This window comes from Rhopalosiphum maidis, chromosome 4, assembly GCF_003676215.2.
Source record: "Rhopalosiphum maidis isolate BTI-1 chromosome 4, ASM367621v3, whole genome shotgun sequence".
Lineage (NCBI taxonomy): Eukaryota > Metazoa > Arthropoda > Insecta > Hemiptera > Aphididae > Rhopalosiphum > Rhopalosiphum maidis.
Window position 1 is genome coordinate 27,017,884 of NC_040880.1, and position 12,449 is coordinate 27,030,332.

The 12,449-nt window shown below is 30.3% G+C and overlaps 1 protein-coding gene across 3 annotated transcripts in view; it reads right to left on the reverse strand.

Annotated features, from left to right (window-relative positions):
- Positions 1–3,696: 3,696 nt before the first annotated feature.
- The window catches only part of LOC113550501, a 34,904-nt gene continuing 26,151 nt past the window's right edge, over positions 3,697–12,449 (reverse strand). For 2 of the 3 annotated variants that reach the window (XM_026952376.1, XM_026952382.1), the window contains exons 5-10: positions 9,700–9,937; positions 9,391–9,626; positions 8,863–8,996; positions 8,617–8,792; positions 6,066–6,236; positions 3,697–5,322 (exon numbers count right to left, since the gene is read on the reverse strand). In XM_026952376.1, coding sequence (XP_026808177.1) covers positions 4,235–5,322; positions 6,066–6,236; positions 8,617–8,792; positions 8,863–8,996; positions 9,391–9,626; positions 9,700–9,937 — 2,043 coding nt within the window. In that variant the 3' untranslated portion in view covers positions 3,697–4,234. The remainder of the gene's footprint in view (positions 5,323–6,065; positions 6,237–8,616; positions 8,793–8,862; positions 8,997–9,390; positions 9,627–9,699; positions 9,938–12,449) is intronic. The other variant, XM_026952387.1, reaches the window with a different exon arrangement.

Consider the following 12,449-nt stretch of genomic DNA (forward strand, 5'->3'; position numbering starts at 1 on the left):
ATATAGAACTATTTAAAGAAGATACTATATAGTAAAGAATTCGAATATATTAATTATTAATTGAATTTTGTATTAGCATAATGTTTGAAAATTATTTAATTAGATACATAAAAATTTTTATAAAACCATGTAAAATATTAGCTACAGAAACAAGATTCATAGTTTTACATGGAAATAAAATTAAAATTATCATTTATAGGTATGTAAATATTGCAGTAAACTATAAATACATTTATAAGGAATATTATAAATTAGCGTTGACTATAAATTTATAACATTTCATTTTATTTATTTAGTATACCTACTCGTATCTTTGTAGTTACTAGTTAGTGTTACTCAAGCCAGATGCTCAGTACTTAGGTGAATTGCAGAAAACAGGGTGCGAACAGTATTGAAAAATATTTAAAGTGTACCTACTCTGTTTTCTGGGACACACCGACACGCGGTGTATAGTATAGCTCAAAAATTCAAAGGAGTGGAGTTTACTGCAAGAAACCCATTAACATTTGGAGTAAATTGAAAATAAAATTAATACATGACCAACGATATATAAAAAAAATCATAGTTGTAATTGTATTAATTGTTAGAATTTCAACGAAATATAAATAAAATGTTAACCATAATATTATGTATAACAATTGGTAATTACATATTTATAATAGCTGGTAATATAAAAACAAATTTTTAACAACACGCTATTTTTGAACGAGCAATAATAAATATAAATATTATATATATATATTGATAGGTAAGTATTAATGTATTACAAAAATTCAATTTCAATATAATACGATTTTCACTATTTAGGTACATAATATAACCGTATAAATAGCTACTGCGCGTTATAAATAACAATAAAATAAAAAAATAAAAATCACGCTGCAACGCGATTACACTTTCATTATGCCAACGGGCTCCATCGCGTAGATCTCATAAATATCGAACTGTACGAATCGGTAAAAATGTCGATTACAGTATCTAAAAATTATAATAAAACTAGATTCTAATATTTAATATGTTTGTAGTAAGTATTGTATGTATTACGAATCGATACACTCGCATATTTTATATAAGTTATAGGTAATACGGTATGAATCGGAAATTATATGTACCTATACATAGCCATATTGGCGCAACTAGCAAATAGGTAGGTGGCTTATGTTAAGGTCCGTCAGATATTCGTATGAGGGTGTTTAGCGTGTACTACTGTGTAGTTACTGTATAATATAGGCTATAGTGAAACTTCCACTAATATTTCACGAACAAAAATAATATATGTATAATATACACCCAAAAATAGAAAAAAAAGTTTTGGTTAAATGCAATTAATTTTTTTTTTATTTGAGGATGCGCGAATCAAAAAGTTTAGGAACCGCTAGCCTAGGGACTAGGGCAGGGGTCGGGAACCTTTTCGTAGGAAACAGCCATTTTTTTTTAAAAAATTACAAAACTATGATATCTAGGGAGCCGCACAGGTTTGACCAATCTTTTTTTTTAATTGTGGTGTTTAAATTATTACTTTATTAGTACATATATTAGAATAAAGATAGTACTATTATTTCATCGAGAAAATGGTAAGCAATAAAAACATAAAAATACGTCTTGAATTTAGAAAATATAGAAAAACTTTATTTATCACTATAATAACACAGGTATAATATAATTTATATTTTACGGATCTCGATTGATAAATATCCAAAGAGCCGCAGGTTCCCGACTGACTAATTAAAGTACTAATTCAAGCACTACCCAATTATTTCGATATGCGATGTCGATAAAACTACACACATGGCTTTAGCCAAATATGTAATAAATAAATTTTCATTATTGTATAATTTAAAAAAAATTTAAATATTGCTTCTCCATTAGACGTGACACCCTTCATCCCTTTAAATAAATTACAAATAGTATAGAGTATATTCTATAGATTTACACAATTAAGCATTTTATGTAGCATCCCTTGACATTTTGTAGAATAATATTGTAAAATTAATGAAAATATGTCAGGTTCGTACCTTTTGATCGTATTATAATGGGCGACTTCTTAAGTGCTATATTATGGATATACAATTATGTACTATATGCCTAGGCAATAGCATTTATAAATATTTTAGTAACAAAATAGTAATTAGTAATTACCTACCTACATGAATCACATATAGAAAAATAATATTCAAGCTTGTGGAACATAATAGGTACTAATGTACTATACAAAAACAAAATAACGTGTTGTAATATTTAACGAACAACTTATTTACTATAGTTGAAAACTGAGGGGTAAAACGACGTCTTTACCACCACTACAAAATGTCAGGGGATAACTGCTTTCATCGCACCAGATTAAGCCTATGGGATATGATATCACGTATTGCCCGTATTATATATATATAGGCAGATGCATATGTGAGCCGGGTGGGTCGTGGGTGTATGGAGATGATAGAAATAAATTAACAAGTGTATACAATACATGTAAAATAACGCATTGTCTGGTGCAATTTATTCATATTATTGTCGTTGCATTACGAACACAGTGGAACATAACAATAGAATATTATGAACAGTTCGAAATCTTTGAAACCTGTATAAATTGTAATTTGTAAGTACCTATGTACATTCTACATAGGTAATAAATAATAATATTATAGCCAATACTCTTTAGGTATTAATGGTAATATTGTCTTGGTAGGTATACGGTAGAATCCGCTTAATTGGGACACATTGGGCGGTGACCTATTTGTCCCCATTATCCGAATAACTAATAAACCGATACATTCGTTCGGGACTATGCCAATCTGTCCCTATTAAGCGGTTGTCCCTTTTATGTGGTGTCCCAAATAAGTGGATTCTACTGTACTTTATTTTTGTACCTAATTGTTGTAAATTTATAATATTGGAGCAATAAAATTTCAAGTATTCAATACAATTAATACAAATTAACTTAAATTAGAAACTTTTTGATTCTTACTGTTACACAAATATATGTTTGATTATTATGAGCTAGTAATACTACAGTCTATAGTTACCCATCAGTCCCGTCGTTGTTTTTAGATATAATGTCAAATATCATTGTTTTATTATCTATTATTCTACGATAGGTAAATGTAGGTAATAATTTTTATAAAAAAATGAAGATATTTAAAATATTGATAGGGGAGTGTTGTTATACCTAACGATTAGTTTGTTCCTTAAATGTGAGCTTAATTGAAAAATATTTAGACATCCATCACATTTAAACTTTTACTAAATTATCTATGCCTACATTAGGTACATGTTTTATTTTATTCAACAAGTTTATAAGACTAGCTGAAGAATTAAAAATGAAGTTTTAAATAAGTATACACAATTCAAGTAAGAAATTATTCACGTTACAGTAGATATCCTTAATATAAAATGCATTTTTATTAGGATACCTGACTGATATTTAGACTGTTTTATAATAGTCTCCATATTAGTCACTATACACGTTAGTACACAAGATCTTTGACCCGCAAATCTAACCCAATCGAATAAGTACATAATATTATTAAATTAATACACTTAAGTGTAGAGGTATATTAATATTATTATATGTATAAATGTAATAACAACAATAGTAATAATAATAAAACAACAAATAACATAATTAATAATGTAATAATAATATTAAGTAAATAAAGGCAAATATTATAAACAATAATAAATACAATACTAAATAATATGCAAAATTTATATTATAGGTAACCTAGTAACTCGTCAATGTATACACTAAGGCAATACGTAGTGTCTCAACGCCGCGTTCGAGCCCATCAATAACTATAGGTTTAGGTATAACTAGGTACAATATTCCCCTTTAAACTTCATAATTTATTTTTATTTAAAATCTACGATTACTGCAGCAAAATGTAAATTTCTGCCATATTGCGGGAGAGCTACAAACGATTGTATAAAGTTCGTAGTGTTTATACTCTATAAAGTCGGAATAAAACATTTTGTCTTCGAGTTTCCTAGCAATTGCAGGAGACGGGTCTGCGCACGTAAAATTTGCTGCAATTTAATTCGTGTAAATATTTTAAAAGTTCAACATACGAGTAATAATATCATATTATAATATTATTATACGAGGCCTTGCCGGTATACTAAACATTCGAAGCATTCCAAATCACGTGCACTGCGGGCCGTAAATATAGGCACACTGCAGGTACGAGGAAGGAAATGCAACGCGCAGAGACACGCCCACGGGTAGATAGAACGGAGTTTACTGACTGCGGCTATCGGTGGCGGCGGCGGATTCTCGACCGATGTCGATGGTCTGCACCCTGGCGCTGTCCCCGGGCAACAGGCTCAGCTTCTCGGGCTCCGTGTCCGGCATGATGATGCACATGAACGTCTTGCCGGACGCCCTGTCCCGCGGGTACACCGTGACCGGCGTGAACGTGACGTCCGGGCCGCCGTCCACGTACTCGCACAGCTTTTGGTGCACGTCTGGGAACTGGTGACGGAGCTCGACACCCCTCTGCCGGAGGTGCCGCTGCACGTTGACGAAGCACACGCGGCGGGCGGTGCGCACGTCCCGTCGGTCGCATCCCGGCAACGAGGTCAGTATCAGTGTGTCCGGGGCACCGGCCGCACCGTCGTCCGCCGCCGGTCCGGAGGCTTCGGCGGAGGCCGACGGTGGCGGCGGATGAGCAACGGCGGCGCGCAGACTCTTGTCCAGGTGCATCTTGGCACACTTGTACACCACGTGCCGCTCCCACTGAACCGGTCCCGGGCCGGGCACCTCGCTCAACACGCACACAGACACGTGCAGCACGTACCGCGTGTCCGGGTTGTACGTCTTGCAGAGCTGCCCGAGCGCGTCCAGGTCCGGGTCGATGTCCGTCCACTTGGCGTACACCGGTTCGCACTGCATGTCGTCGCCACCGCCCCGCACGAACTTGTCGGCCAGCTCGACGCCCGAGAAATAGCACTTGACGGCCCCGCGGCCGTGCGTCAGATAACCGCGCCGCGCGATAGTCGACAGCCGCTCGGCGCACCGGTCGTTCGCCCTGATCGCGTCCACGATGGATGGGCACAGCGAGGCCGTGCGCCGGTTCAAGCACGTTTTCCGGTGGTTCTGCCAGTGCGCGCGCCGGCAGCGCCTCGAGCAGTACATGTGATTGCAGTTGTGGCACATCTTGAACGTGCGCCGGGCCTCGGTAACGGTGGCCGTCAGCTGACACTCCGAGTACCGGCAACGGATCGCTCCCGCAGAGACGCCCGGCAGATGGGGACCCGCCGCTTGGTGTTGTTTTTTTGGAGGTGTCGATGCTGATTGTGCCACAGCCACCGACGCGTTACCTGAAACTGTACGCATCGCACGCACACGGTTCAACATAGATTAGACCATAGTGCAACGAGCAAGACTCTATAGAGATAGTACATTATATGATGGTGATTTTTTTTTGATTTTTTGTCAGAGATGGGTTTTAAAATTATTCGTCAAATACCTCGGAGTCTAAGAAATTTGCGATGAATTGAATTTTGACTAGTACCAACATAATCAAGTTCGAAATGTTTGAGTTCAATGACAGGTTTAATTTAATCTTTTTTGTTTTTTCGCAAGTGTCAATACGGTTTTATTGCTATTGTGCTTTTAAATTTGCTAGGGTTAATTTTTAAAAATTTGATCAAGTTTCAAAGTTTGAGTTTAAACAGTTAAAAAAAAATAAAATTAAAATTAAGTTTAAGTTGGAGTTTAAAACTTTTTTAAAAAACAAGTTTGATCAATTCCAATTTTTTTTTTTCAAAAATTTCTAAAACGATACCACATAGCACACAAACACGACTAAAGATACTATACAAATGCATATAATGCGACATATAATAATATAATATTTGTATTGTACGAATTATATAGGTATAATAAATAGGTATAGTTACGTCTACTAAAATATATATTATACTACATAAAACATTCACACAGCAACTACGATTGAAGAATAAATAGAAATAATACTGCTGAAATGGCGGGGGAAATGATTTTGATTTAGTCATAGTTGCGATTTCTATATAAACGCATTTTTAACACACTTACACGTTGGCCATACCTGAAGCAGCGTAGGGCCTTCGTCTAAGGTCTCTACCGCTGCTTTCGTTGACATCGCTGCCGCGACGGTGTTGATGATACCTAGCGTTATTAGAGGTCGTCCCTTGAAGCTGCAACCCTAACAATGAGTTTAGGACGTCGTCCATAGTCGTCGAACCGGGACTGGGCCGATCTGTAATTATTCGTGCCGAAAAGTGAATTCTCAACAATCGCAAAAGAAATAAAAATTTTTTTCTCAATATAATAATAATAATCAAAATTAATTTTAATGAACGACATGATAAAGCTCAATATTTTACAGCAGGTTGAAAACAATATAATAAATAATGCATATGGCGCAGTGAAATAATAAAAATCGCGTTGAGAAAACACATGCACGAAATGGCACTATAGAATATAAAATCGAATGGCAAAATGCACAATCAACAGTTTGGTTGTGTCGTACCTCACAATTTAGAAATATTATAAAATAACTTCATGAAACATTAAAAAAATGTAATTTAGCTGTGAAAGCAATTTATTTTTAAACATTTAAAATTGTAAACAAAATACACTATTTATTATTGTCTTATTGTTATTAATTTTTTTTTGAGGGAGGGGGACAAGCGTGACTTACATTATATTATATATAATATAATATATTATATTTAAATAAAAAAAGTACATATAATAAAATAATTTGCATTATTATACTTAAACAATATTTTTTGATATACCTATGCGGCTATTATATTGTAATTACAAAACTTAGTGACAAATTTTGTGTATTTAGTGAACAAAATATTTATTAGGAAGAATAAATAAAACTATTAGTCTATAATAATATAGTTTACTGGCGAGGTAAAAGAACAATATTATAAAAATCAATTTATAATATATTAGAAATTACTATTAATTAAAGATATGAGGGAAGAGTAAATTATTTAAAAACAAACCAATATTTTATTGAGTTATATCTGAATTAAAGTAATATTTAAATGTAAAATTATTATAAATTATAATAATATAATGTATAAGGTTGAAGTAGGATTGCTTAAACATTAAATTATTAATAAACTATGTAAAAAATTTAAAAATGTAAAATTCAATAAATAAAAAATAAAATAGATTCATGGTATACTGACCATACTTTAAATAGTTTTGGGTAAAAGGTTAACTTTGAAGTTTGAGTAACAAATATTTAGTTCACCGATAAAAAAATGATTACATCAATCATCAACATGTTTGAAATTTGGAAATTTTTATAACTAGTCACTAAAATTAGCTTATTATTAAATCATTATATATGTACATAATAATGTGATAAAAAAACATTTAACTAGTAACATTAAAAAGCAACATATATATATATTTATTATATAGAATATAATTTATAAATAATTATAAATTTTGTAAATCAAATACAATTAAGAGTACATAATAAATACATATTTGTATACAACAATGTTTTTAAATTTCAACTGAAATGATGATAGTTTGCAGCACCGAGGGAAGTATGTGAGATATATAAAAAGGTCATCTTTGTAAGTAATAGTATCTAATTTCAAATTTTCTTTATTATTAAATAATAAATTATGAATAAACATAATGAATAAATATAATAAGTATGAAATTATGGTTAAATGTGTTGTTAAGTTTCTAAAAAATAAAACAATATAATACGTTTAAAAGCTTATTCAAATTCATGAATTTTTAAAATAAATTAGCGTATTATATCGAAACTAATAACACAAATAGTACTGCTTTGAAAATAGATTGAGATAGTAGCTTCCATAAATGGTTCGATAAAATATTAAAATTTATCTAGCACCATATATTCATATCATATTAATTAGTTATTGATGTAAAAATAAAAAATATATTTGCAATTCCTTAATATTTTTAGCTCCACAAAATACACAATACACTTCAAAATCAACATAAAAATTAACTTTAAATAATAATTAATTAGACTTGTCAATATTTGTATACAATGTATAGGTTTATTAAAAATGTATACTTCACTTGATTTTTGTTTTCATTTATAATGTCTCAGTTCATTATAAATCAATTGGTTTTATAATCAAGTAACAATTAAATTCTTATTTAAAGAAATATTTACACAAACATGTATTGAAATGTCCCAGATAGTTTTCTTTTTAATTAGATATTACCTTTTTTTCATTATAACATCATCAATTGAAATCAATTAATTAATACTAAAAAGAATTAAACATACAAAAAATAATCATTAATTTTGTCATGCTCTACGTTTTCATTCAGCTTATTTATAAATAATAATAAAAAAAAATAATCTACAATATTTAAATTTTGCTCGAGTGCAACATACATAAAAAAAAATAAAACATTATTAACAACTAACTCGCTTATACTAAAACGAAAACAAATTACAAAATAAATAAATAAAATCTAAAGGTAGTCCAACAAAAGCTGTTCAAGTGCTATATCATATGATATTGTTTCGATAAGCATTTTATCGGCTTCTACACAGCAGGCAGTGTCCAATTTTTTGTACGTGGCTGCAAGCCTTGTCTACGTATATTCACACTCACCATTGACCCAACTGCCATTATTTTGAATTTGTCTGACAGGTGTAGCTTTTCGATGTGATGGTGGTGTGGTTAATTCTGATGGTGGTGTGTCTCTCGTTAAACTAGGTCGTTTGTTTCCCACAAATGAACTTTCCAACCAACATAAGCGACCTGTGCTACCTTTAAATGATGGACATCTAAAACAAAATCAATTTGAAATAGATTCAATTCATTATATTTGTAAATTGTTATATAACTAATTTTTACCTAGATGGGGTATCCTGATCAGTATTCAGCCTTTCTTTACTTCCATCTGGCGTTGACGACGATACATAGTTGGCTATAGCTGATGTTACTTCTTTAATTGATGACTGTACTTCAGATAAGCTTGTTTGACATGTCTTTATAACAGAAAAATTGAACAATAGGTAATCCAATATAGAATAGATAACTAAATACATCAATTAATTACTATTTAAAATTAAAATATTTGATTTTTATGTTTTTAACTAATTAAAATATTTAAGTAACTAGTAAAAGTAGATTTTAAGTAATGAAAATTTATTAGTATTAAAATCATAAGCTGTAGATAGTACTTCATTAACTATTTAGCAATCTATTGAACTATGGTATTTTTAAACATTAGTTCTGTTTGGAGATGATATGAGTTATGGGCGTTAAAATTATCTGTTTATTATTTAATAAAAAAAAATTAATATTTACAAGGTTTATGCAACAGACCTAAAATTACTAAAATGATAAAAAGTGATCATAATAGTTAGTTATAAAAATTACCGGTTCGTGTTGTTGTTGAGCAAGTAATCCAGCAGCAAGTCGTTCGGCTGGGGTTCTAGGTTTGGACAATTTTTCCTGAGATCTCCAACCCAAATATGGTTGACGATAGTTAAATGAAGACCGTGTTGAACTACAAGGAGATGTACTATTTGAATTTGATCCATTCAAACGGCTAGTACTCCAACGTGAGAAATTCTTAGTTGCAGCATGCGTTTGGGGGCTAAGCAGTGTATTATCTGAAAAAACAATATATTTTTAATTTTAAACAAAAAACGAATATTGCAATGTTTTATTTTAAATACTGCTTACTGTAATTAGAATACATTTTTGGTGACTGTGATTGGTTTGATGATAGACTAGACATACTGGTTGTATAACCAGCATCACTATGTCTTTTCAAAATAAATCCTTGAGCCGGTACATTGCATGTTTTGTACCATTCAGGAAGATTGAGTCTTTGCAAAGAACGCTGTATGCGTAACTCATGTTCAGAAAGTATCCGTTCTCCACTGTTAACATTTACTTTACGAAGTTCATTTTCTGGAGCCTTTAAATAAAAAATAAAAATATATGATTTATTAGTTGGAAATTAGTAGGGATTAAAATATTTGCAAATGACATCACTAATAAGGCACTGACACTATAACGGTATTCTGGATTTTCATAACGATTCTTTTTCATGCGAAACACAGACATTGGTAATCGTTTAAGGTCCCAAATTATACGACTTTCAATATAAGCGTGCATTGATTTCGTGAACAAGTATTCATCTTCGTCCAACCATTTTCCAATTCTGTCCATGTTAAATTTTATAGAAACTTATGAAATTATATTTTAAGAACGACGCAGAATACAAAAAAATACTACTCGAAAAAACTAATGTAATTTAAAAAATATTTTATAAATTTAATATCGTTCAATCTGATTAGTGTGCAACGTCTAAAATTGCAATGACCGTTATTCCCTATTTTACTGTTTGTTAGTGTTATCGGAGCCTATATCAATTATCTAATTACCTTCCTCACCAAAGGTCGGTGTATACAATAGTATATACTATTTTTAGATAATAATAAAGGTACCTATATACATTGTACATTAAATATTGTAGTTAACTTAATGGTTTAATCATGAACTAAGATAGGAACCTCTAATGAAAAGTTTTTATTGATAAATGATAAGTATTATACTGATATAATATAAATTATAGGCAGTTTGTATAAAATAATATTTGTATTCAAGATAGTATTGTTAATCTACAACTATACGAACATTTGGTTACATCGCTATACGTGTGTCAGGAGGATAGCATCTATTATTTCAAAGAAATATAATATAAAGGGATTAACTGAGTATTAAAAACAAAAAGTTGTGACCCATAACTCCTTTGTTAACAATTAATCCAAAGTTGTCTCCAAGTAATTTTATATAGCCTCACTCCTCCCAAACTAAATCAAGATATTCAAATATAAATTAGTTATTAAATATAATACTTAGTTAATGTAATATTTAATTTACAATTTTCGATAATTGTATCAAGTATCAAAATGCCTATTATAGTGTTTATAGTACTATATATGTATCATGTATGTACTATGTATAACACTATAATATACTAATGTATGTATATACACAAACGTAATACAACGAAAATAAAAATAAAAATATGAAAGCTAAATAAATAAGATATTTTAAAATAAACTAGCCGATAGAATATATTTTATAAAATTTATAATTGACTAGAAAAAATACTAACACTGAAACGACTTGTTTTAAATGTATGCTACATCTGTTTATGTAGTCTCCGTCTTAAAAGTCGTTTGTATACAAATGTACAATATAAAAAATTGTAGGTATCTTCATAGCAATCCATCTTACTGTTTATTTTTTTGTTTAATTCAAGCTAATTGACATATTATACAATTGTATAGGTAATAACTAATAATATTACGGAATATCAGAATTTTCTATTTAATAAATTTTTGTATCAATCTATCCCCTAGCCTTGCATTTATTTTAATTTTTTTTTAGCTAACACCGTACTTTTATTATTAGTATTTAATTAATAATATAATAATTAAAGGTATCATAATATGAATATGACATCTAAGTTCCAATATGAAGTCAGTACTGAATGTATATAATGTATATACAATATACATGTAAGTATTCTTACATTTGTTACTTATGTGACACATTTATTGGTTGAATAATAAATTATTCTTGACTTTTTGTAAGCGTTCAAACAAATGTATAAACATGATAAAGTAGTTCCTCCATAATACTATTTCCTAATTACTAAAATGGTCACAACTCTTATACTATTTTTATCACGAACGTATTTCGGATTCATGTTTCATCCGTTCAACATAAACACCATGAGATTATTTAAAAAAATATATATATATGTTTTGGAATGTGTTTTACTGGGAGTAGCTGTTCTACACTGCATATAATTAAAAAGTTTATTTAAATATAAATGTCTGAAGAATGTAGGCATATTAAAGAACTTGGGATTTTTTATTACACAAATATATTATTATATATTATATTAACTTATATATTAATAGAAACTTTGAAATACATTTAATGATTTATTAATTTTAAACTCAATTTTGAATTTGTTTGATAAAATTTATCAAACACTACTATGTTTTAAGGTCAACAGAGGCAAGTGAAATAGGGACTACGACACTACGTAGGTATACCAATCGATTCCATTTCTTATAATTTTATAAGGCCCGCACAACGTAGTCTCTGCATGTATGACCACATAATACATATTATTTGACAGCATGACCTTTCGTTTAGCATAATGATGTCATATGATGGATGATAGTGTATATATAACTAGATATTACAAATTTATTGGAAGTAGAAGAAATGATAATAAGTGCTTTATCATTGAACTAACTAGTTGTTAATGCTGAAAATATATTTTTATTATTTACCATTTCTATTTAAATGAAAATTTGTACCTACAATGTATAATTTTAGTGTAAAGTATAAAATTAATGAATTTAATGTTTCTAGTATTAAGATAATATTAATATAGATACATA